Below are 24,808 nucleotides of genomic sequence, written 5' to 3'. Positions count from 1 at the left end.
CTTCTCTACATCCTGTGTGTTCTCTGCATTTAAGTTTGAGTTTCCATTGAGTTGTTATAATATTGTAAGGGAACATATACTTTTATTTTAAGGCTTGAGCTGGAAAAATGTGCAAAATATTGAGAAATGGAGTGTGCATGAATGTCACTGTTGTGAGACTGTATGCAAAAATGTACTGTGATTTGACTTCGTAACATCCATGACGACCTCATGTTCTTTGTTTCTTCAATTAAAAAAAAGTTAGAAAAAAAGAAGAGTGTCAGTTCAGCTGGTCCAAACAGAAACTCACAGTCAGTTTAGTAACCTATCATTAAGTTGCGTGACCCCAGTTCTTCATCTGGTTTGATACAAATCATCAGCTAGAAAAACAGGAAGCCAGCTGTGCAGGACACGTGACAGTCCTCCAGGCTCCTGTTAACTGACAGCATTAATGACAGATTTTATGGCTCGTACAAACGCCTCAAGGCTACGAGGAGATGGACGGCACTTCACTGTGTCTCGAGAAACTGCAACTGTCTGAGATAACTCCTGCTGACTGGGACAGTAGCATGTTTTTACTGTTTTTCAGTGACAGATTTTGCTGCACAAAGCCTCTAACATGAAAATAAATCAATCATACTTTAAGAAAAGCATTCATATCTTACACACGTATTTAAAAACAGTCTTGCAACACCAAAAGGCTTCATTAGTTTGACACAATCTGAGTTTTCCCCTTTCATTTGGCTTTAGTGGTGCATAAACTAATTTTTACAACGTAATAGTCAAACAGACAATCTTGGGGCTTGTAGGATTTGGTGAGACTTGCATAATTTCTCCAAGAATTCTTTTCAGCAACAATCTCTACAGTTACTCCAGTGAGTACAGTGCTGTCATAGTAAATGTAAATTATAGCCACAGCTACAAAATGAAGCCTCAAGTTGTAATAAACCCAAATTATCCTTTAATGACGGCTCCTCAGAAGCAAACAGAAAGAAAAGCTGCTCTCTACAAACACACGAACACTCATATTTTTAGACACTCGGAATAAAGAGTGAGCTGCTGTACGAGTCTTTGCCCTCCTCTCCGCCGTCACCCTTTTGATCCTCCAGAAGTTTATCCAGGAGGTTCGGTGAGTCCGACTCTATTCCTGGATCTTCATCCAGAGACTGGCCCTGTGGCTCAGGGTCCAGCTGGTGTTCTGAACGCTGCGGGAGGTCCAGTATCTGTGGATGAGGATGATCTACACCCTGAGCATCCAGCTGAGGAATCATGGTGGTCAAAGACATGGACAGGGGCATGTGGACCAGAGGTGAAGCTGGCAGGGCTGTAGAGCCGGGGGCGAACTGGACCCCCGGGTTCGGCATGGTAGATATGGTGGTGATGGGCTGGGCCCAGGGGAGGTAGGTCAACCCTGAGTCTGGGAGATCCATTTGAGGGAGGGAGCCTGGTGTGGAGGCCACAGGTATGGTCTGAAACAACAAGAAATAGAACTGAAATGTTTGAAAGATTGAGCAACTAGAGAAATTTGGTCTTGATCTTTCTTTGGTCAACCAAGTGCCCCCTTTAACACAAAGGCCACAGAATGCTAACAACATTACTCTAAGAGTCTGTAAGAGTCTTATTCTATAAGCTAGCAAAATCATAGTGGTATCATGTATGAATAGACAACCTAAGGCATCCACTGGAACCAACTATGTTGACTTAGCTTGTCAGAAAAGGGGGCTAAATAACACCGCAAACTGAGGCTTAATTTTGGCAAGGGAAATACTCTAATGGTCATTTTTAAAGGGGTCTCTTAACTCTCTCCTTAAGACTTTCAGAGGCCCCATCTGCCCACCCACATTAAGCATTTCTGGGGGCACCACTGCTTAACAAGCTTTAGCAATCAGATTATTTAAGTCAGTACCAGGCTGCAATCCTGTACCAGTCCATGCAGTGTTGATTAATGGGCCTCAAAGACATGATCTGACAGGAACCGATCAACCAGTCATCCTGGTCTAACCCTCTAACCACCCCACTGCAGGGGTATTTTTTGTGTTCCTTTTGCAATACTGTACTTCTACTCTTTACTCTAGTATATTTTTGAGCCAGCGACCTAGTTTTCACTTCACTGCATTTGCCATTTATACCTTTGTTACAACCAGTGTGTAGGGGTAAGAGCATGCAAGAAGCACCTCAGCTGCAAACCAGGCGGCCAAACCCTCGGCTGGACTAAAGCATCTTGGATTTTTTGAAAATGTATTTTTAACCTCCTCAGACCCGAACTTGTGTTCTGAATGCAATTTTAACCTCTCCTAGCTATTTGGGATCAGTAGGACCCGATAAGTATAAAAAACTAACATTTGTCAACAATAATAAAGTCTCAATGTCCTCGAAAGAGTACTTCCTAATTAACTGTGTCTTGTTACTGTTGCTGAAATTGGTCAAATTTGTCGCCATATCAAACAACTAACATTAAGAATCATAAATAAACAGCTGCAGACTGACTTGTCAGAGATGGCTGCCATCTTGTTTTACATGGATTAGTGTATTGTGCTCTTACTACCACTAGATGGCACAAAAAGTGTCTACCAACGAGGACAACAGGTCTGAGTTAAGCAAAATGAAGTATACTGTCAAGTAAACCCAAAATACGATGTTCTCATACAAGGACACGGCGTCTTAGGAGGTGAAGATGGTTTTTTTTGCATGTCAAGAAACACATCCTGTTGACGTTACAATGAGCGCAATGAACATGAAACTGGCTGCACTGACAAACGTCACAGAGTCGCCAGCCTCTGGCCTCATGACAGCCACAGCTAACAGGGATGTTAACATTACCAGTTAGCTAATGTTAGCATGTTTGCTTTTAACCGTTATGTTACATGTTAACGTGTCAGTCAGAGTGCACACTATCGTGCATGTATTGTATTGTAGAAAGTGAGAAATTAATGATTTAATTAAATAGTTTTTACAGTATTTTCATAGATTTTATATGTATATAGAAAAAGCATATAATTTTGTTTTAGATAGCGACTGACTATGTAAATAAAAGAAAAAGAAAACCATGATACAGATGGGTTTGCCTTCTTCAGGATACATAGCAAATGGCTCCGTTTTTAAATTAATATTCTTTTTATTTATCATTTACCTTTAAACACAGGTATATTTCCAAGGTGGCAGTCTAAATCACTTGCAACGGCCCGCACTCTCTACGGGCCCCAGTGCAACTGCATTGCCGACAATGTCTATATTTACACCCCTGTCATAACCCCTTCTTCACTGTCCATCTGTGTCCTTAGCATGTTTCATACAATGTTGGTGTTCCATCCACTTCACTCACTGATGAATACGCGGCATAGAATCTCTCTCATGACAGTTAAATGACTTTTAAATCTCAGACGCAAATAAATAATTGCAGGTAGTCGGCTGTATTTGATGTGATGTGGCTCTTTGAGGCAGCAGGATTGTTAGTGCCAGACTGCACCTGCATTAGGAGGCTGACAGAGTGGAGCAGAGAGGAACTGGGGCATCGGTCCAGCTCAGCAGCTGCCGGGTGTGTCCTTTGGAATCAACCCATGATCATTAACAGCTTCTCTCTGCTCCACACAATCAAACCAGCAGAGCAGAGACTACTCCTGTAACAACTGTTGGACTCACAATGGGAAGAAATAAATAAATAAATTATCACATGCAGAGTTTTCTCCTACTCACCCCAAAGTTAGTGAGCAATGGTGTGTGTGTGTAGGTCAGCATGGTGTAGCTGGGACACAGAGTCTGCATGTACACATCTGCAGTGAGGGTGGGGGTTGCTGGGTAGGCCAGAGTCTGAGCTGAAGGGTCCTGCTGGTTGTACTCAGATGACGACCAGGATGTTACAGCAGGCTGCAGGCAGGTGCTGCTGACAGGTGGTGCAGCTCTCCATCCTGCGCACTGCAGCCCTCCATCAGCGACTGCAGTCGGCGGCTCAGCTGGGGAGCCGCCGGCAACATCAGGGCCAAACATGCCTGATTTTGAAAGAGGAGTTTCGAGCATAAGTCTTCAGAGACAGGCAGAGACACATGCTCTACTTCCAGAAATCAGTTTAATAAATACATCATGTAACTCTCAGATGCAGCTGAATGAACAATTACCTTGTGTGTATGATGACTGGTTGTTGCTTGTGACCACATCCTAAAAGAAAAGTGAATTTAGCACATCAGTAATTTGCAGTAGAACCACAAGCACACGTTGCTGCTGTAGAATAGGCTATAGTGTAATGTTGATATATAAATATGCAGTATTTATACTTGTACAGATCGAGTCCAGGTGTGAGCAGCAGCTGAGCTGAGATTATAATTAAAGTGTGTTTTGTGTTTTGTCAGTGTATTCATACACAGGTACAGTCTTGAACGGTTGTTGCGTGCAAAATAATCTTTATTAACTGATTCATGTCTAACTAAGGTGGTAGCGGCACCTCAATTCTGGGGTGTCATTCATCCCGCCGACTCAGGCAACCGAACGTGGCCATGATTTCTTCCAGCATGTTGAGTTTGGGTCAGTACTGGGCCAGGTCATTTTTGACTACAGCCCAGTGTCAGCAGGCAGATTAAGGCCAGTTCATGTGGCTCGATTATGGGGCATCAATCATGTCAAGTCTTTGCTGAGTCAGGCGACCAAACACGGTCCAACCTACTTCTGCAGCGTGCTGAGTCAGGTCATTTTTGACAATGCTCCAGTGATGGTAGTGTTGACGGCCAGAATCAGGCCAGTTTATCTGGTCCAATGTTGGGGCATCAGTCATCCTGAGTCTCAGCTGAGATTGGCAACAGGATTCAGCCCGCCTTTTTTCATTCAGCGTGCCAAGTTTGGGTTGATACTGAGCCAGGTCATTTTTAAGTGATGGCAGTGTCAGCAGGCGGATTCAAGCCAGTTTATCTGCCTCACTTCTGGGGTGTCATTCATGCCACATCTTAGCCAATTCGGGCAACCAAACACGGCCCAACTTATTTCTTCTGGCGTGCCGAGTTTGGGTCAATACTGGGCCAATGATGGCAATTTGGCAGCTGGTATAGGGCCAGTTTATTTGGCCCAATTCTGAGGCATCATTCATCAAGTCTTAGCTGACTTAATCAGTGGCCAGACTTGCTTCTTCCAGCATGCTGAGTTTGGGTCAATACTGGGCCAGATCATTTTTGTCTATGGCCCAGTGATGGCAGTATCAGCAGGCAGATTCAGGCCAGTTTATCTGCCTCAATTCTGGGGTGTTGTTCATCCCAAGTCTCAGCCAACTAAGGCAGCAGGATGCGGCCCAACTTATTTCTTCCAGCATGCCAAGTTTGGGCCAATGCTGGGCCAGGTCATTTTGCCTGCCTGGGCCAGAAATTGTTTTTAAAGCTCTGCCGAATAGATAAAATATAAGTTAGAGTGTGTAATTCTGTCTTCCACTGGGGCAGGGCTGGTTCTGTAACTGCCAACCTATTTATTGGCATACTGTATATATCATTGCATCAGCATATATTTACGTTTCTCATTGGAAATGGTTTTTCCTAATTACATATCTGTGATCCACAAGATTATAACCTACGTCAGACCCCAACGAGAAAAAATACACACAGTGGCTGACAGTCTATCACACACAGCAATTAACTGGAAACTTCCAAGCTGCAATTTAATAATTGATCAGTTTGCGTAAGTGGATATCATATTCCCTGAAGGCACAACAGACATGCTTGTCTTACACCTGAACAGTTTGTTGCTGTCAGTGAGAGAGGGTGGGGTTATTATTTTCTTAAGATCCTAAAACTTTCAGAACCAGTGTTTTACACGAATGGATAGAGATCTGATAAATCTTAGCTGTACTGGAAATACCTGGACATTTAACCATTTATCCAGAAAAAAAAAGTGCGCTGAACAACAAAAACAAGCTAAAAGAAAAAATATATATGAGGGTACTTTTAAGGTATCTTGTTTTAGGTGGGACTATCATTTATGACTGGCACACTGACGCACATTTTGCACCTAATTTCTAACTGTTCAGACCCTTTCAACCAAAATGAATATAAATTGCAGGTTTTTCTTGACCTGCAGTGTGAACTGTGATGACATCAGTTGGCATGCCATATTCTGCAGGTTGGAATGAGAGGATAGAGAAGTCAATAGTAGAGAAGTAAAATGAGAAGTCATCAGTGCATTGTGCAATGCCTTCTGTTGATGACACATTCCTTGATAACAGAGGTTCTGCACAAAACAGGTGAAAACGTGGGCTGGTTCACTAGATAGCACCAACGTTCCCAGAATCTTGAATGTAGTTAATTTTGGTGGGAAAGGGGTATGAGGGGCCAGCAGAGAGCTCAAATAAGCCAAGTAAGGCTTGAAAAAATGTTTAGAGCTAAGAAAAATAGTGTGTACAGAGGCAAAAAGAGAGCAAACGGAAATAAAACAGTACAAATCAGGCATTAAAATGGAAAGCTTTGATATAAAAATATATTTTGAGCAATAATGTAAGAACAGGTAATGCGCTCACCAGCCTGATCTCCTCAGGCAGAGAATTCCATTGCTTATAGTGGCCTCAATGGCAAAAGCCTGGTCACCTTTAGTTACCAGCTTTGGTCTAGGGATCACAAGTGAGGGCAGGCTTAAAGATCTCAGGTCAGGACTTGGAGCACAGGTCGTCAGAAGATCAGCTATATAACTGGAGCTAAACTATGCTGAGCTTTAAAAGTTGACGTTTAGTGGCAACTAATGAAGTGAGGCGAGAATCGGGGTGATATGTGACGTATGATTTGTCCCAGTTAAAATACGTGCTGCAGCATTCTGCGCTGGTTGAAGCCGAGCTACTGAAGATTTACTGAGGCATGTAAACAGTGTGTTACAGTAGTCAAGGCGTGAGAAGGCATGAATAAACTTTTCGAGGTCAGCAAAAGACACAGCTGATTTAATATTGATAATATTTCATAGCAGGATTTAATGAGATTATTGACATGTGGTTCAAAATTCACTTGAGAATCAAAAGTGATGCCTACATATCTGAGTGTAGATTTTATAGAAGTTGCCAGAGGACCAATAAACAGTTGTAATTTGTTTGCTAAGTGATCCGGGCCAAAGATTATTACTCCTGTCTTGTCTGAGTTCAGCTGCAGAATATTACAAGTCATCTATTTTTAATAGTAGTGAAACACTCCATTCAAGTGTTCAGACAGCAAACATTATCCGACTTAAAGGACAGGTAGATTAGGGTGTCATCAGCGTAGCAGTGGTAGGACACCCCATTAAAATGACCGATAATAAAAACAAAATAGGACCAAGAATAGATCCCTGTGGCACTCCACACGTTAGTGAAGCTGAAGACGAAACTAAATTACCAATGGACATTTTGTCAGTCTCCCTGCTTCCTATGTTACCTCCCTATGTGTTGCATTTGCACACCCAGATTTCCATTGTGCAGAACCATGTGTGTATAATCTTGAAAGACATCTGTATGCACCTATGAAGGAGTGTATGTGCTCTGTATGGTCCCTATAAGGATGAGTGTGTGGCAAGCAGCAGAACAGTGAAGAATCTGTAGTGAGACATCAGTGAAAAAGAACAATAGAGCCGGCAGCAGTGACGGTGCTGACTGACAGCTAGTGTCAGTATTTAGGTGCCGCTTGACGCCAGCAGCAGTGAAATTGTGCATCCACCTGCCTGCAGACAGCCAGCAGGGCATGTTCAGAGGCAGCAGGGCATGTGCTGTCAGATGCCTGAACAACCGCAGAGGTTCTGAGGAGCTGGTTAGTGTTACAGCTTTGACAGCAGGCGGAGAATTACAGCACTCTGTCATTACACCAAAGACTAAACTCCTCTGATGTCACTTTTACTCAAGTGTTGAGGGTCACAAGACTTTGAGAGATGAACCAAGAAATATTAAAAAGCTGAAAGTAAACAACCTTTTTTTTAAAGAGACAGTGGATTGCTTCAGGGCTGAGGGTAGGTTCAGTTTTAATAACGTCAATAAACCTAATACCATTTGTGGTAATGTTCGTGCTGACTGGGTGTGTTTAACTGTAAACTGAGAGCACTCCAACAAAGCACTGTGGCAAACACAAGGATCTCAAACCAAAGCTCTGTGTCTAAACAATAATCCAGTGCACATTATGTCAGCCTGCTGCTGTTTAAATCTGGCTCAGCAAATCTGCATATAAATGACCTGCCCTCTGATTTAAAGTGGGAAACTGTCAGACATTAAAGGGACAGTTCACCCCAAACAGTGATACAGCCAGGGAGACCTTTTGTTCTGCTGTTGAGAAAACTCTGCCTTCACTTTGATACAACAGCAGTGAATGGATTTGTGTCTGCGGTGCTCATAGTGATGAGAAATTACACTTAAAACATTCTTTAGTAATATTTTTCCGAATTAGGCCACTCACTGCTCCGTCCAGCACTCTCTGTTTTTCCTCATCAGTGGTGACAAGTCTGCACCTCGTTTATCGTCCACAGAACGAGGCTGCACGCCGACATTTTCAGAACAAAATAAATGTTCCACCTTAAAAGTTGCCGGCAGTCGGCCCAGTGAATGAAGTTATTGTTTCTCAGACTCCAGCTGCTGTGAGAGGCAGCAAAACATCCTTTCATTTTATAGTTACAGTTTACTAATAAAACTCTCCACAGTATGAACAGTGGTTACATGAGCCTCAAAACCAGACACAACTCAGCCCTGAGCAGAGTGACCGTCCTCTACTGACCAATCAGACTGCAGTGTTCACAGCTCCACCTTTTAGTACCAGATCTGTGTGCTAGGTACCCCAACAGAGGGGGGACCAAACATGGGGACGCTAAGGAACGCTTCCATTGGTACCATCCACAACTTTTCACAGTGGGATTTAGTGTCCCAGTTTCTCACTGTCAAAAACATGCTGCAAGCTACTCTTATGCCTCTGCGCTGGCGACAGCCGTAGTCAGAGGTATTATGTTTTTGGGTTGTCCATCCCTCCATCCCTCCATCCCTCCATCTCTCCGTCCAACTGTCCCTCTGTCTTCTGTGCTGCCGTGGGGAAGATGTGTGTGAAGCGTCCATGTTTTCACAGACATGGACTGGTGCACAGAGGGACACGACCACGGGCCGTAATTTTAGTTTCCTAACATGGAAATGCCCTGCTGGCATTTTAATGAATGAATGAATTAAATTACCTACATCATGTTTCTTTAAATTGTTTTTAAAGAAACATTTTTGGGAACATCTTTATTTGCTTTCTTGCCAATGAACAGTGATTCAGTGTCAGGTAAATATGAAGCTGGCTGTTCGCTGAAACAGAGGAAATCAGCTAATTTGACTCTGTCTAAAGATAGAAAATGTGCTCACCAGCATTTCTAAAGCAACATACAGACTCACACAAAAGTTATCCCTCTCAATCATCACTTATCAGCACCTGTCCTCTGTCTGTATTTTCTTCTTATTTTGGTTTGTTTGGGATGTTTCTGGGTGTCATCATTTGGGTAGTGGTGTGTAGCCTCCTGCTAATAGCAGCACAAATTCAGGGGACTTAAAAATGTAGTGACCGGCCGTCTCTGTCCTCTGCTCTGTGGATGGCAGCTGCAGGTCTGTGTGACTGTTTGATGGAGGGCGAGGTTGAGCCACATGCACACACAGAGACAGAACAAAGAAGCCGAACGGACAGGATGAAGCATGCGCTTTGGCTGAATTCACACAAAAATGAGCAATATGGTGCCTTCCTGCCGGGCTGTGCGGAGGTGTGGGTGTGTTTATTTGTGCTTTTGAACGTGACTGCCATGACACAATTATAAAATATTGTTATATTTCTCTTAGCTTGACCAACGCTGCTCTTTTTAGTTTCATTGAGCCGAGGAGGAGGGGCCAAGTCTGAATGTGGTGTTTAGAAACTGTGAAGGGCAAATCCTGCATAGTACGCCTTTAACTTGTCACACATTAGGGTTTTTTTTTTTTAAATCTGTGAAAAATCAAATATGACAGTATTTTTGACCATCAATATTGATGAGATTTTTGATAAATTATCATCAGTCATGTGGATATAATGATTAAGTGGGTAAATGTAAATAATAGAACAGCTAGAACAGTCTGGTAAGTTCAGGATATACATCACTTTACAATAATGCAGCCTTTAAATCCAGGAAAAGACAACAGTTGTAGAAAAACTAGTCCAAGCATTGGTTACTTCCAGGCTGGATTATCGCAATTCTTTATCACCAGGTTGCTCCAACAGGTCTCTAAAGACTTTCCAGCTGATCCAGAATGCTGCGGCACATGTACTGACAGGAACTAAAAAAAGAGGTCATATTCCTCCTGTTTCAGTTTCTCTGCACTGGCTTCTTGCAACATCCTTCTCCTCACTTACGAAGCTCTACATAGTCAGGCTCTGTCATATTTTACAAAGCTCATACTGTAGTACCCTATTATCCGTCCAGATGACTGTGCTCCCAGAATGCAGGGTTACCTGTGGTTCCTAGAGTCACTAAAAGTAGAACAGGAGCCAAAGACTTCAGCTATCAGGCTCCTCTTGTGTGGAACCATCTTCCAGTTTCGGTCTAGGAGACAGACATTGTCTCCAAAATCACTGAAAACCACAGCTTGGTCAGTGACTTTCAGCGTCAGACACCAACAAAAAAAAAACGTCCTTTTATGTCAGCATGATACGCAGCCAGTCACTGTTGTTGTTTAAAGGCTTCCTGTGGCGTCAGGGGGAAACACGGAGGGACAACAACATAAGTTAAGGGGCTGGAAGGCAGGTGGGAGGGGTGGTGGATGGATCCTACAACCACCAACTTTCACCTGGAGGCTGGTGTTCACTTCCCAGATTGTAAAAACCAAATCTTGTTCCACTTTCCTTAACCCAACCATGTGCCTTTGTTGCCCAACCCCAACCCCAACCATGTGCATGTGCCGGCTAAACCAAACAATGTGCGTTTGTTGTTGAATGTAAAAAACTGTCAATTATCGGTGTTGTACCAACGTAGTGGGTTTATAAGTCTTGTGTGTGATTTATCCTGGCTTCATATGAGCAGAGGAAATCTCTGCTCGTCGCTAGGCTAATTTATACAATATAAAATGCTATAAGCTTGTGCTAATAATGTTAGCATGTTGTATTTGTTTGGAAAACGTGTTCAGTATAAGACAGTTGTTTTGTCAGTGAACCTTGTGAGTTGTAATGGAGCCAAATTTTGTACCATTACCTTTGTTAAATGTGTCTATTGTCCCTGGCTTCATATGAGTAGAGGAAAAGTCCACTAGCCACTAGGCTAATTTATACAATGTAAAATGCTATAGGCTTGTGCTAATAACGTTAGCGTGTTGTATTTGTGGGGAAAATGTGTCCAGATAAAGATAAGTGTTTGTCTGTGAATGCTGCGAGTTATAGTGAAGCTGATTTGTGTACTTGTGTTTGAAATTGTCTCTATTAAGTCATGTTTAATGTGTGTTTAATGTGTGTTTTGAATCAACTAAACTTTACAGCATTTCACAGAAACCCCACCGCCAACTAGTGTTTTGGAGGTGTAACTGCAGAGTGACACAGACACACCACTGCACAAGTATGAATGCTCACAACAGTGTATACCACATGTGTAGGCTGCGGCGTAGGGTCTGCATAGAGCTGATGCACAAGTGTAAATCCCGCTTTCTCTGAACCCTGAAACACGCTGTATCATCATGTCAAAAATGACAAAAGCTCTCTGGTGCCCGCTCTTCTACCACTACACTACTGAGAGCAGTGTATGTGGAGAGAAAGAAAATAAAATAAAATAAAAATTGCCTCGGGCACCAAATGCGCCACTGAGTGAAAAACAAACTTAAACTCAAAGGTCAAAAGTACACAGAGACATTTTGTTCACAAACACAGGAGCGAGCTGAGGTTAAAGAGCTCTTGAACGATCTCCAGTGTCCAGTTTCAAAAGCAGGTTTCTACTTTCCACAGAAACGCTGTCACAGTGAAAGATGAGAATTATCAATTACATTTCCCAGTTCATCAGAAGATAACTTACAACTCCACTTAGTAACCGAGGGCTGCGTCATGTTTTTCTCTCTCTTATCAGTGGGTGTGTGTGAGGGGAGTCTGCACATATGTGCGTGTGTGTTTGTGTGCACGTGCAGCAGGCGTAATAAATAGCAAGTGGGAGGGCTCTTTGGCAAGGCTGCAAGTAATTTTGCATAGGGCTGTGTGCCCAGCCCTGGAGCCATGCAGGGAATGGCTGTAACTGTCATGGAAAAACACCTGGATTATATAAGGACAACCCCCCCTTGCTCTGGGATAGGCCCTGGGACCTGACTGCTCACATCCTGATGGCCCCAACAGGGCCCTTCCTCTCAGCTCTTGAACATGCCATCTATAATTTGTTCAATAATTTGCCAGTTGGAAAAGTTACTCCCCTCAGAACAATCTAGAGCTGCTGCTCGACAAGGTCCACTTTTACAGCCATCTTTATGCATCTGGAAGTTCAGCTGCTTTTCTTTGATCTCTGCAGCGGCGTCTTTGCTGCAGATAGCATAAAGATTATTGACACCATTCATGACAGCTCTGTTGAGAGAAAAATTCTAGCCTGGAGACTAATGGTAATATATCATCAGAACGCCTAATTAGAAATGCAATGTGGTGTTTAGAATTGATCCCAGAAAAAAGATGTCATGTGTCATGCAAACTATTGCAACAAAAGTTCATGAGCTTGAGTGAAACACCTCACTGTGACTGTCCGAGCCCCCTGACAAGAGCTGTTTGTGCTTTTGTTTCTCAGACAAATAAATGTAAAGGTAATTCTGACTCTTTTTATTTCCCCTCCTCTATATTTTCATATTTCCAGTTTCTGAAAATCTCACAAAGCACAGGTCTGAAATGTTTGATTAGTCCAACAGCTCATAATCCTGAGCAATCATTGCTCCATACTGCAACTGCTGCTCCTCCTGCACTTATTTGTTTAATGACTAATGATGCTGTGATACAGCTGCAGGGAAACATGTGGTGCCAGTATGTGCAGGGCTTTTTGGGAAGGGATTTTCTTTGGAAAGGGTGGACCGACATGTTCCCAAAATCAGACATGATTTGTTTAAATGTATTTCTATGTAAATGTTGCCGAAGAATTAAGGTGTTGTTGATCATTATTTTACTTCACTGTACACCTCATTTATCTCGCAACTGAGTTTAAAAAAAGAGCAGGATAAAAAGCATCATGTAAATGTATGTTATTGTCATGTGTCATGTGTCTTGGTGGACTCACTGCAGTAGGGGGCGCTGCCTTGGTGCTGTGTGGCTCCAGACTCCTCTTTCTCCTCAGCAGCTCTTTGACCGGGTCTCTGACTCGAACACCTTGGTACGGTCTGGACCTGGCCAGGGCTGATGGTGGCGCTAGAGACGCAGAGAAATAAAGACAGAGAGATCCACTGTTAATTACGTGCTCCATATCTGTTTACTAAACCAGACACTGATGTGAAATAACACTGGCCTCTCATTTTTAAACAAGGTTATTATGCATACATACATATGTATCTGTATCTCCTGTATCATTTTAACATGTGACATCACAGTGAGGAAAAACTATGGAAACCTTCCTTTCATCTGCAAATATGGGCAGAGTATTAAATGTATTTCAATTAGAAATTTAGTTACTTTTATGTATTTTGTCATTTGTATTATGCAGGGCAGAAAAAAAGATGCATTTTTTAATGAAATACTTAAAGAGTTGTATTTGTGTATCTGAAATAGTTAGAATTAGAATTACAAAGACATTGCGAGTATAAATTAAGAATCATATGGCATCTAAAAAATATTGTGACCCTTGCATAAGGATCATGATGTAACAGCTGCTCATGCAATAATATAAACTTTATCATGTCCATCCTAAACAGCTTAACAATATGTAGTAGTCGCCCATTATCTGGTACCTGCTCCTTTTTTTCAGTTTATTTTAGCTGAGTGTCACAGTTCCCCTGAGTTGACTGGAGGGTGATTCAGATCACCTGTTGCTCAGGGTGTGTGTACTGACTGCTAATTAAGAATTGAGAGCAGCTTGGTGCATTTCTTCTCTGGGCCAATCAGGGTGTGATGACGCCCTTTCTTAGGGTCTATGTGAGGAAATGCAGGTTATTCAGATCCTTCGTCAGTCGAACACAGACCTCATGTTAGCAAACTTTGTCAGTCAGAAGCTCTGGTCTCTAATTCCCTGTTTAAGGAGGATTTTGTGCATTTTAAAATAGTAAAGGACTCCTTAAGACTGTGTCACCTGCATCTGGGCCGTCCTGAGTGTATTTGTGCAAGAGCTTTGCTTTCCAAATGATCACCTAAAGCCTGCAGGCTTTATATAGTGATGTATTCATTGGTTTATTTCATTGAGACCCAATATAACCCAAACCTCCATACATAAACACATCTGGTTTTTATTAAACACATTTGTTTATTATTTATGATTGAAGAGAAATTTGTTTACAATTGAAGAGACATTTGTTTATTATCAAAGACACACTTGTTTACTATTGACAAGGCAGTTGTTTATTATCGAAGAGGAATTTGTTTATTAAAGAAGAGACATTTGTTTACTATCAAAGAGATATATGTTTACTATTGAAGAGGCAGTTGTTTATTATCGAAGACAAATTTGTTTACTATTGAAGAGACATTTGTTTATTTTGGAAGAGGAATTTGTTCATTATCGAAGAGGCAATTGTTTACTATGGAAGAGACATTTGTTTATTAAAGAAGAGACATTTGTTTATTTTGGAAGAGGAATTTGTTCATTATTGAAGACAAATTTGTTTACTATTGAAGAGACATTTGTTTATTTTGGAAGAGGAATTTGTTCATTATCGAAGAGGCAATTGTTTACTATGGAACAGACATTTGTTTATTATTGAAAAGGCAGTTGTTCATTATCGAAGAGGAATTTGTTTATTAAAGAAGAGACATTTGTTTATTTTGGAAGAGGAATTTGTTCATTATCGAAGAGGCAATTGTTTACTATGGAAGAGACATTTGTTTATTAAAGAAGAGACATTTGTTTATTTTGGAAGAGGAATTTGTTCATTATTGAAGACAAATTTGTTTACTATTGAAGAGACATTTGTTTATTTTGGAAGAGGAATTTGTTCATTATCGAAGACAAATTTGTTTACTATTGAAGAGACATTTGTTTATTTTGGAAGAGGAATTTGTTCATTATCGAAGAGGCAATTGTTTACTATGGAATAGACATTTGTTTATTATTGAAAAGGCAGTTGTTTATTATCGAAGAGGAATTTGTTTATTAAAGAAGAGACATTTGTTTATTAAAGAATAGACATTTGTTTATTATTGAAAAGGCAGTTGTTTATTATCGAAGAGGAATTTGTTTATTAAAGAAGAGACATTTGTTTATTAAAGAAGAGACATTTGTTTATTTTGGAAGAGGAATTTGTTCATTATTGAAGACAAATTTGTTTACTATGGAAGAGACATTTGTTTATTTTGGAAGAGGAATTTGTTCATTATCGAAGAGGCAATTGTTTACTATGGAAGAGACATTTGTTTATTATTGAAAAGGCAGTTGTTTATTATCGAAGAGGAATTTGTTTATTAAAGAAGAGACATTTGTTTACTATCAAAGATATATGTTTACTATGGAAGAGGCATTTGTTTATTATCAAAGGAATTTGTTCATTATCAAAGAGGCATTTGTTTACTATGGAAGAGGAATTTGTTTACTATTGAAAAGGCAGTTGTTTATCATTATGAGGGCTTATCACAACTCTGCATGTGTTATAATGTTTTATGTATATATTTAATGTGTTATAGATACGGGTTTAAATTAATATTGGTAATAAAATAAATCTCAATAATAATAATAACAATATTAACATTATTCATGTCTCATATCTAACTAAACCGATAATGTTAGTAATATTTAGTTGGTTGTTGTTACTGTTGATTAAAGAATTTGCGCACTCACCAGAGGAAACAGTTTATTTTATGAGCCGAGCATCATAAAGATGTGTATTTATAAAGTTGTATTGATTTGAATATTCCAGTGATAAACATCAGGTGTCAGTGTCCTGTGGAGCCACGCTGACAGACACTTCAGGCTATATGTGTCTCCCACTATTCAAAATGTTTACAACCAGTGACTCCCTGCAAGTATAAGCATGACAGGAAATCTGATCTGACAGAGAGGGCCTCTTCTGAATAAACTCACAGCAGCAGTACTGTACATGTAAAACTGTGAACAATGTCACCAGGCGCTACGGCCTCGGGCTACAAAGCCATTGAGAGTAATGGCATTTTCCCCCATGTTGAACTGCAGCAGTGTGAGCTGTCTGCAGATGGGGGGTGATCTCTGAACACACACCACAACACCTCGTGTGAATGCCACACACACTTGTGAGTCAGGCTGAAAGATGAGTGAAATTACACTTTGACTCTCCATCACTCTGACTTTCACCGTCACCCTCCCAACTCGAACATTGTCTTGTGTTTTTCACAGCAGTGTTGCACAACAATTACTGAATGTGTACTGCAGTTTAGCCCACTGGTTCCCAACTGGTTCCCAACTGGTCCAGCCACAGGGTCCAGATTTCTCTTCAGTCATTAGTTCAAGGTCCACACACTTTAATATATTCGGTGTCGTACTTGCTTTTGGCCATGTCGTCGAGCTAGTTTGCTGTCTGTTAGTCACTCATGCTACAACAGGAAACAACACTTCAAAATAAAAGCTCTGTCCCAGCAATTTACTGCACTTCAAAATAAATCCTTTCAGAATGCGGCACACTTTTGGATGGCGACCCACCAGTTGGGAGCCACTGGTTTAGCCCGTGGTATGCTGGATTGAACTGGGAGGACTGGTTCCCACAACACCTGTACTTATGTGACACTGATATAGAGAAATTATTTACATGTGCTATTATGTCCTCAGATTAATGAGCTATTATGTAAGAATAACTCAAATAATGTTGATGTATTATTCATTAGTAGTTGTATCAGTGAATTGTAGGTGGAATATTTTGGACTGAATGAGTTTATTTCATCATGTAAAGGTTTTTTCATGATATTTAAGTCACTAAATAGCGTTGCGTAACTAATTAACTCTCATTAGTTTTTTGGTTTTTTTTTATTTTACTCATCAATAAGGCTGGGAAAATATATTTTAAAGGATCAAAGTCTTGACTAATAAACCTTGTAATGGCAAACCCACGCCTCGAGTTCAGACCATTAGCATGCTAATATATGCTTACTGGCATTAAACACAAACTACAGCTAAGGTAGGGGATGCCTTTAGTTTTACAGGTATGAGTTCATTAACCATAAAGTACTGGAAAATTAAAGTTTTGAACAGAGGATGTGAGGAGGTGTTCAAGTCGTCACATATCGCTGCTTTGTCAGTGGACTTTCACATCTACATATGACATGCTAGGTATCCTCAGTTCAGGGATGCCGCAACCAACACTGGGACATCAACAAAAGCAGGTGGTTAGGTTTTGGTGGTTAGGTGTCCTGTGGCATATCATACCGCTGTGACAGGTGCCGTCAGTCTGTGTTATGGCATGACACTGACCGTCCAATTATCATACTGCTGCAACAGATGTCATCCAGCCCACTGGTAGCGTATCGTAACACCACGAAAGGTGGCTTTTGGTGTCAGTGACTAATGCCAAAATCACTGACAAAGCGAGAATAGGCTGGAAGACGAAAGGTTAGAGGAGAGAGGTTAGAGGATCACCAAACTGAATTTATCCTCTTGGGCAGTCGTTCTCAAATGGTAGGTTGTGGTCTGAAAGTGGGTCACGGGTCCATTCTGAATGGACCATAAGTGACTCGCTAACAATTCAAGTTTGTTAAAAACACACTGTATTTTGAAGTACAGTGAATTTCTGGCACAGAGCTTTTATTTTGAAGTGTTGTTTCCTGCTGTAGAGTGAGTGACTAGTGGACTACGACTTGACAGAGACAGCAAACTAGCTCAATGACATGGCCAAACGCAAATATGTCATTGAACATATCAAACTCGGTGGACCTTGAACTCATAACTGAGGAGAAATCTGCCCAGCAAGCCAAATGATGTCCAGTTAACGTCGTGTTGACGTCATTCAGTGACGTTCTGGACTAGTCTAAATCACAGCCAAATAGGCGATGTTTTAGACGTCATTTCTAGGACGTCCTCACCAAGACGTCACCTCGACGGCTTTTTAATGACCCTAACTGACCACATAACCGTCCAATTTATGTCGTCAAGAGGACATCTTGGTGACCACGTCCTGATCTGGCCCACTTTCTTCACCAGTCGCCAAGAAGACTCAAACCTCGGTCGCAATCTGAAAAGTTTTTGTACGCCTTCACAAAATCACATGAATAAATAAATACATTAATTAGTACATATATATAATAGAGATAGGGTGATAGTCTCTGATGTGACTGGTCATGATATGACTCGATCACGACCTCACTGGGCTCTCTCGGACTTGTGCTGGTCCGTCCGTGCGCAAGTAATTGGTTGTGATAGGGTCATATTCTGGGCCTGATCGGACTAGTTGTGATTTGACGTGATCACGTCCATCCATGTTTGCTGGGTGGACCCTGTGGCTGGACCAGCTGGGAACCACTTCTTCAGGGACCTTAAATGTCTGTAGCAGATCTCATGCCAATCCACCCAATAGTTATGAGGATATGTCACAAAAAAAAATAACAACAGATCATGAAAGTTGTTAGACTTCCTTCTCTGGGGATCATGAATGTCTGCACTAAATTTCATGGGAATCAATTAATAGTTGTTCAGATGTTTCAGTCTGGACCAAAGTGTTGGATCGACCAACCGCCAGCCAACATACAGACTGACAATGTTATTTAAAGAGCCCGGCCACTAGCTTGGCTAACAATGCATAGTGTGGACAGGACGTATAATGTGTCCTGCAGCCTGTAGTCGCAGCAAACTGCAGCCACCTTGGTGAACAAATGGATGTGTCATGAACTGTGCTACAGGTCATGACACATACTGCAGCAGCCTACAGCACAGATTAGTGTAAACTGCAGTTTTTTGTTGCTATGTTTTGTTACCTCCTATTGTCCCTTTAAAGTAAAGTGTCTTTATTTCAACACAAACGTGTCGTCTGAGTCAGTTAAAGGAAGAGTGAAAGAGTCTGGTTGTTATATGACAGTTACTGTACACATAGACTGTTATGGGTTCTGACTATAATTGCAGAGACGTGAGCAGCTGCTGGCAGATGTCTCCTCATATGTTGAAATAACAAAATGCGCTCTTGTCTTAATGCCACACACACACTGTACACACATACATTAATCTTAATGTGACAGATCGTAATAAGGGATCAAAAGTTCAGTAGATTGAACAGTTCAGAGTCAGTGCTCTGCTAACAAGCTGTCTGCAGGTAATGGCACCCTGAAACTGATTCTGAGGAATAATTAGCTTTAGCTCACGTTGGTTTAAAGTCAGAAGTCAGACTGCCATGAAGAGAAGTGTCCCACGTCTGGTTTAAATGTGTCTTGATGTTTGGTGTTTCCACTGGTGGAATTTAGGAACACCCTGCAGCCATTACGTCAAAAGTGATTTAATACTTATCATTAGAGCTTCATTTGACGCCAACTGCATGTTTCTGACTGTTAAGGAGGGCCTGTGGGGGTACAGTTGTACCAGTGGTGAGCCTGATGTACAAATAAAATGGCTTGTTCACACAGGTCATATTGTTGGTTTTATGACGCTCTGGTTCACCACACTTCAATTTTTAGTTGTGCCATAATATGTGTTGACTCCCCCCACAGCGAGTCAGCACACTCAGTTTACTGCTGCTGACAAGATCTTATTAAGCTGGGCTTGGTTTTGGTAACTGAAGAGTGGAGCTGCAGAGGAAAGAGGAAAACTACCTGTGTGAGAAAACCCAAAATAAATAATCAATGCTCAGTTGGCCGTGCTGGTTTACTTTGAAGCCAGCATAAACACAGTTTGTCTAAACTTCAACATATTAGTGGAAAGTATTGGTGGTGGTGTCTGGACATGATCCAACAATAGTTCTGCTTGAGTATCAGTTGGAAAAAGTCTGCCACTTGGCTGATAACATGTCAAATTACCATCAAACTATCCCTCCTCCCCTCAGGTGAAACTCCACCAGATGACATCAACTGATGCAAAACACGTCATCCAGTGGAATTTCGTTGGCTCTCGAGGCTGTTGCTCGAACTACAGGCTGTACATCCACGTTGTTGTATTGCTCACCACCCATGCTGCAGACACACAGAGTATAGAAACTGGGGCACCTTCAATCTCAAAACAGTGTGCACTGTTTTGCTACGGTTTCCAGGTTGTATACACATGCATGCACCAGCACACCTACATATTGCTGTACTTGTACATATATCCCTAGACATGCAAATAGATCTATCCATATCAATACACTGCTTGTGTCAGTAGATGAGCGCATGTGAGAGACAATCATCTTATCAACTGAATCTGGAGGAGCCTCGACGACATGCCTCCTGTGACTTTTCCTGTTTGAAGTTTCCCTCCAGTTACCAGCCTGTTACTGCGACTCCTGTTCCCATCAACAGAGGAGGGTAACCTGTGGTCCAGACTGCTGCTCTCTCTCAGCCCCCTACTTGACCTCTTTATTAGGCTGAAGGCGGTCTGACAGTATCTTGTTAAGATTCTTATCTGCAGCTGATTAATTTGTCTGTACAGGTCAAAGAGGCTAAGTGGCCTCTTTAGACAAACAGAACGGTGTGATTTATGCACAGACGAGTTCACGATGCTCCACAGAAACAGGGACTGGAAACACAACTGACAGTTAGCTGAGTCCCAACTGCTACTGTTTCTGCGCCTGTCAAGGTTTCTGTACATGTGCAACCTGCAAAAACATTCTCAGATTTATTACTCAAACTTTTTTTTAGTACTTTGTAAAACAGACAATGCATGTAACAGGCTGAAGCTGACATGGCACCCTGCACGTCATATCTCAGAAATGGAAAGTCCATGACTAAACATTGATATGTGACGAAGTCAGAGTGAGAATGTGCTGAAGGGGCCCTGTCACTCCTACACCGCTCACTGAGGAGGGTGTAGGATGCTTGACAGTGGGATTCACCTCCTTATACACTGAGTGTTCTGCACATATTCAAGTAGGTGCATCCTGATTTGCTGGCTATCTTTATGCTTTTCTCAGTTTGCAAATGCGTGTTTGTGATTATGGGAGTATAACCCAAACAGTCCAGTAGAGGGCTCGGCCTGTGTGAGATAAAACATTACAACTGTCAGTAGCTATTGAAAAGCTCTGACTACTGTGAGTAAGCTAGCTTGCTAACATGCTAATGTTTGCAGCTTAAGTTATACGAGATAAACATAATGCTTAATCCATTCCGTGTATACTTTTGTTCATCCTGGTCTCACTCTGAAGTCACTGAGTCAGACACCAACAAAAGAAGTCTGCCTTTCAGGTGGGCATGATACTCGGCCAGTGGTAGAATAGGGTGGATGAGAGGGGTGCTGGATGGGTCCAACAACTACCAACTTTCACCTAGGAGACCGGTGTTCACTTCTTGTAAGATTATAAAGCCAAACCCTGTTCTTTTGTCCTAAAGCCAACCATCTGCTTTGAAAAAAATTCAATTTGGGGTGTTGCACTGACGTAGCACTATTATTTTGAAGGAGACTGTATGCAAATTGCACATTTCCTGTGAAAACAGAAGTGTATTTTAAAAACAGACAATGCGTGTAACAGGCAGAGGTTGACCAACCAACTCACCCAGGTTATCTTGCACATCATATCTTGACAAGAAAGTCCACGACCAAACATCGATATGTGACGAGGTCAAAGTGAGAATGTGTTAATTTGTTGGTGATTTTGGTTATGGAAAGGCGGAGGGCTAGACACAGTTGCTAAGCCATGATTGCACAATCACTGTTTAGGGTCTGACCCCATCCATCTTTAATAATCTACTGAAACTCTGTCCAGTTAATGAGCTTTTTCTAAGTCTAAGTCCAAATGTTTAGACACAAAAATATCATAATCCAGGACTTTTTATCTCCTTTTTATATTTAAAGAACTTTTATTGTGGAAAAACTGTACCTGACATGCAGGAAGCTGCAGTAACAGGGTTTGCAATAGGTGCTAAGTTCCAGTAAATGCTACAGTACAAAACCTTGACCTGAAACTCAAACGGACAGAAGACGATGTTGTCTTTCATCGCTCTCTGGTTTAAACAATCACACATGAACACACAAAGACAGACAAACAATCACCACGGCACATGCACAGGGACTCAAACAACAAGAAAAGAGGAAGCTCCACAGCTGTGCAGTGTTTTACTGTGGCGAAGGCCTGCAGCCATTTGCATATCAAGATTAGACCAATAGCAACGCACAGCCAACATCCAAATGACCACCTTCCCCTTTCCAAAAGAGTTAGACACCAACAGGAAGCAACGGGAAAAAATGTCATATATTTCTCTTTCCTTCTGTTGGAAGTTTTCCAAAAAAAACCAAACAAGGCCCAGACTCAAACTTCCAAGTCAATTTTCTAAATGACACGTTCGATATGGGGGGAGAAACAACAGAGCGCTGGACACATCTGTCCGTTAGTTTGAGTTCTACATCTTTGATTAGCAAACGCTCAAATAAAATGAAAATTCATTACAATTGTCTCAAAATACAGCAGCGAAAAATCAAACAAGTTAAGCTAAATCTAATTTTTTCTCTCAATAGCAGCCTTGGATCCACAATATCCACCCAGATTATCATTTTAAATGACACAGAAGAAAAAAAGAACAATTATGCTCTACAAAAGTCAAATGCATTGCATGGCTATCGTACTGGACTGCATGGCATGAGTACAAAATGTATATTATTATGTTTACCTCATCTAAGTGATGAAATGTAATATGCACAAAGGCGAAACTTGTATTTGAACAATTCGTTTAAAATTTTAAAAACTTTCTGCCGCTTTTTTAATAAAAACAAAGCACATTTAAAATTATTTATCAAGTAAATAATAATAATAATAATTTTATACAAAATAATATAGTATAAGCCGCATGAGAATTTTACAGTCACTGTGCATCCTGTAAATAAAACAACAATGATGTGTTGTACTTACATTTCTCCCAGTGCATACTGCTTATGTGGATTATATCATATAGTTAAAGTGAAGAAAATCAAAGTGGCGGGTGGTCTGACGAGCTTTATAACAGCCTGCAGCTAGCTAACAATCCCCCTGGGATGTCACAGCGCTCTAACCGCAGATCTCCCATGTGCATCTAGTTTCAGTGTTGATACTATTTAAGTTGAATCATAACTACAGCAGATAAAACATTTTAAAAAGAGAAAAAAACAGGCTGAGCTAATGCCACAATGAAACAGAAATTAAGATGACTAAACATAAAGGAGAATGATGTGGATATATTCAAAAGCATCACAGACAAATAATGAAAATCAAGTGAAATATCCTTGATGCAAATGTTTTCGTGTGTATGACAAACTTCCTTCCCAGCCGTCCTTTTCAAACCAAGTTACACAGAAGTTTAGTTTGTCTCAGAGAAATTAGACTTTGTGACATTCATCAAAAGTAATTAAAAAAAGGACTGCATTTCTACAGCGCCTCAAAAACTCTTGATTTCAGAATCAAAGTGGGCACATTTAAAAGTATTTATATCATTCAGTATCTTGTTTAATTAACATTATATTTATTTAATATTTGTTTGAATAGGGAAAAGTATGTAGCATACATAAATGCCACACACCACAGTATTTATCACAGTTTGCAGTTACCACACATCACAGTTTGCAGAAAAGCAACCTGACACAGTTTTCTTAGCATTAAGTGTGAGATATGAGTAACAGGACAGCTCTTTGGAAGCTGCCAGAGCAGTTTTTGCAGATACATGTATGACTGTATCGTCCGCATACATCTGAAAACCTGCTCCAACATGACAATGGAAGGTCATTAATGTATGAGCTAAAAAGAAGCGGACCAAGAACAGAACCCTGAGGTACTCCTGTTCTAGTCTGTAGAAAAGAAGATTTCTCATTATTAATGATGACACACTGTTCTCGGTCAGGCAGATAAGACTGAAATCACTGTAACGTTTTGGTGAAGATATTATATTTGGAGAGTTTATGAATGAGGATATCATGATGTATAGTGTCAAGCTTTTTTAGGTCCAGAAAGACCTGCTATACTGCCATTATGATCTTGTTTCATATATTAAAGGAATATCAACATATGCTTATTTGGTTTCTTTGAAAAAGTGAAGTCACAAGATGACAGTCAGTCTTATGTCTGTGTGTTGAGCATTGAGCTGAGGACATGGTTAGCCTGGCTTAACCCTTTAAAATCTGCAATTGAAACAGTCTGTCAGAGCTTACAATGATATTTTTGCTTATTGCGATGTCATTTCTTGGGGTATCTTCAAATGCCACATATTCCTAAAATCTGTACAACCTAAGCTAAAAGGTTTTGTAAATCAACAAACCATAATAATTGATAAAAGCACTGGAATTGTGTTATAAAAAAAATTACAAAAATTAGATCTTTTTTTTCATTAGACTGTCCAAAAAAACTGTACAAAACATTACAGTTTGCATATAACACCCAAAATTGACATTGTTTTCCTTCAACAACAAAAGCACATGGTTAGGTTTAGAAAAAAGAACATTCATACAGGAAGCGAATGCCACTCTCCCAGGTGAAAGCCTGTGGTTGTTGGACCCATCCATCACACCTCCGGCCCACCCTACTTGGACTACTACTTGTCCAGCCATGTTTCCCGCTGATGCTGCTGGGCTCAGTTACACAATAACGGCGACTGGCCGTGTCTCATGCTGACGTGAAAGGATATGGGGTGCCGTTTGTAAAGTGTCTCACACTGAAAATAACATCAACATTTTGCCACATTTAGCTTCAAAC

At 41.0% G+C, this 24,808-nt stretch overlaps 1 protein-coding gene across 1 annotated transcript; it reads right to left on the bottom strand.

The window, feature by feature from the left end:
• Window positions 1–917: 917 nt before the first annotated feature.
• Window positions 918–23,088, bottom strand: LOC125888262 (POU domain class 2-associating factor 1). Its single transcript, XM_049575513.1, has 5 exons — window positions 23,000–23,088; window positions 13,159–13,286; window positions 4,092–4,131; window positions 3,673–3,965; window positions 918–1,448 (listed from the first exon to the last, which is right to left on the bottom strand). Exons 1-5 carry the CDS (start codon window positions 23,013–23,015, stop codon window positions 1,011–1,013), a joined length of 915 nt encoding a protein of 304 aa, XP_049431470.1. The 5' UTR covers window positions 23,016–23,088; the 3' UTR covers window positions 918–1,010.
• Window positions 23,089–24,808: the final 1,720 nt, after the last annotated feature.

The sequence above is a fragment of the Epinephelus fuscoguttatus genome, linkage group LG5 (assembly GCF_011397635.1).
Source record: "Epinephelus fuscoguttatus linkage group LG5, E.fuscoguttatus.final_Chr_v1".
NCBI classification, from domain to species: domain Eukaryota; kingdom Metazoa; phylum Chordata; class Actinopteri; order Perciformes; family Serranidae; genus Epinephelus; species Epinephelus fuscoguttatus.
The sequence above is the reverse complement of the archived record's forward strand: the minus strand, read 5'-3'. Positions and strand labels throughout refer to the sequence as shown.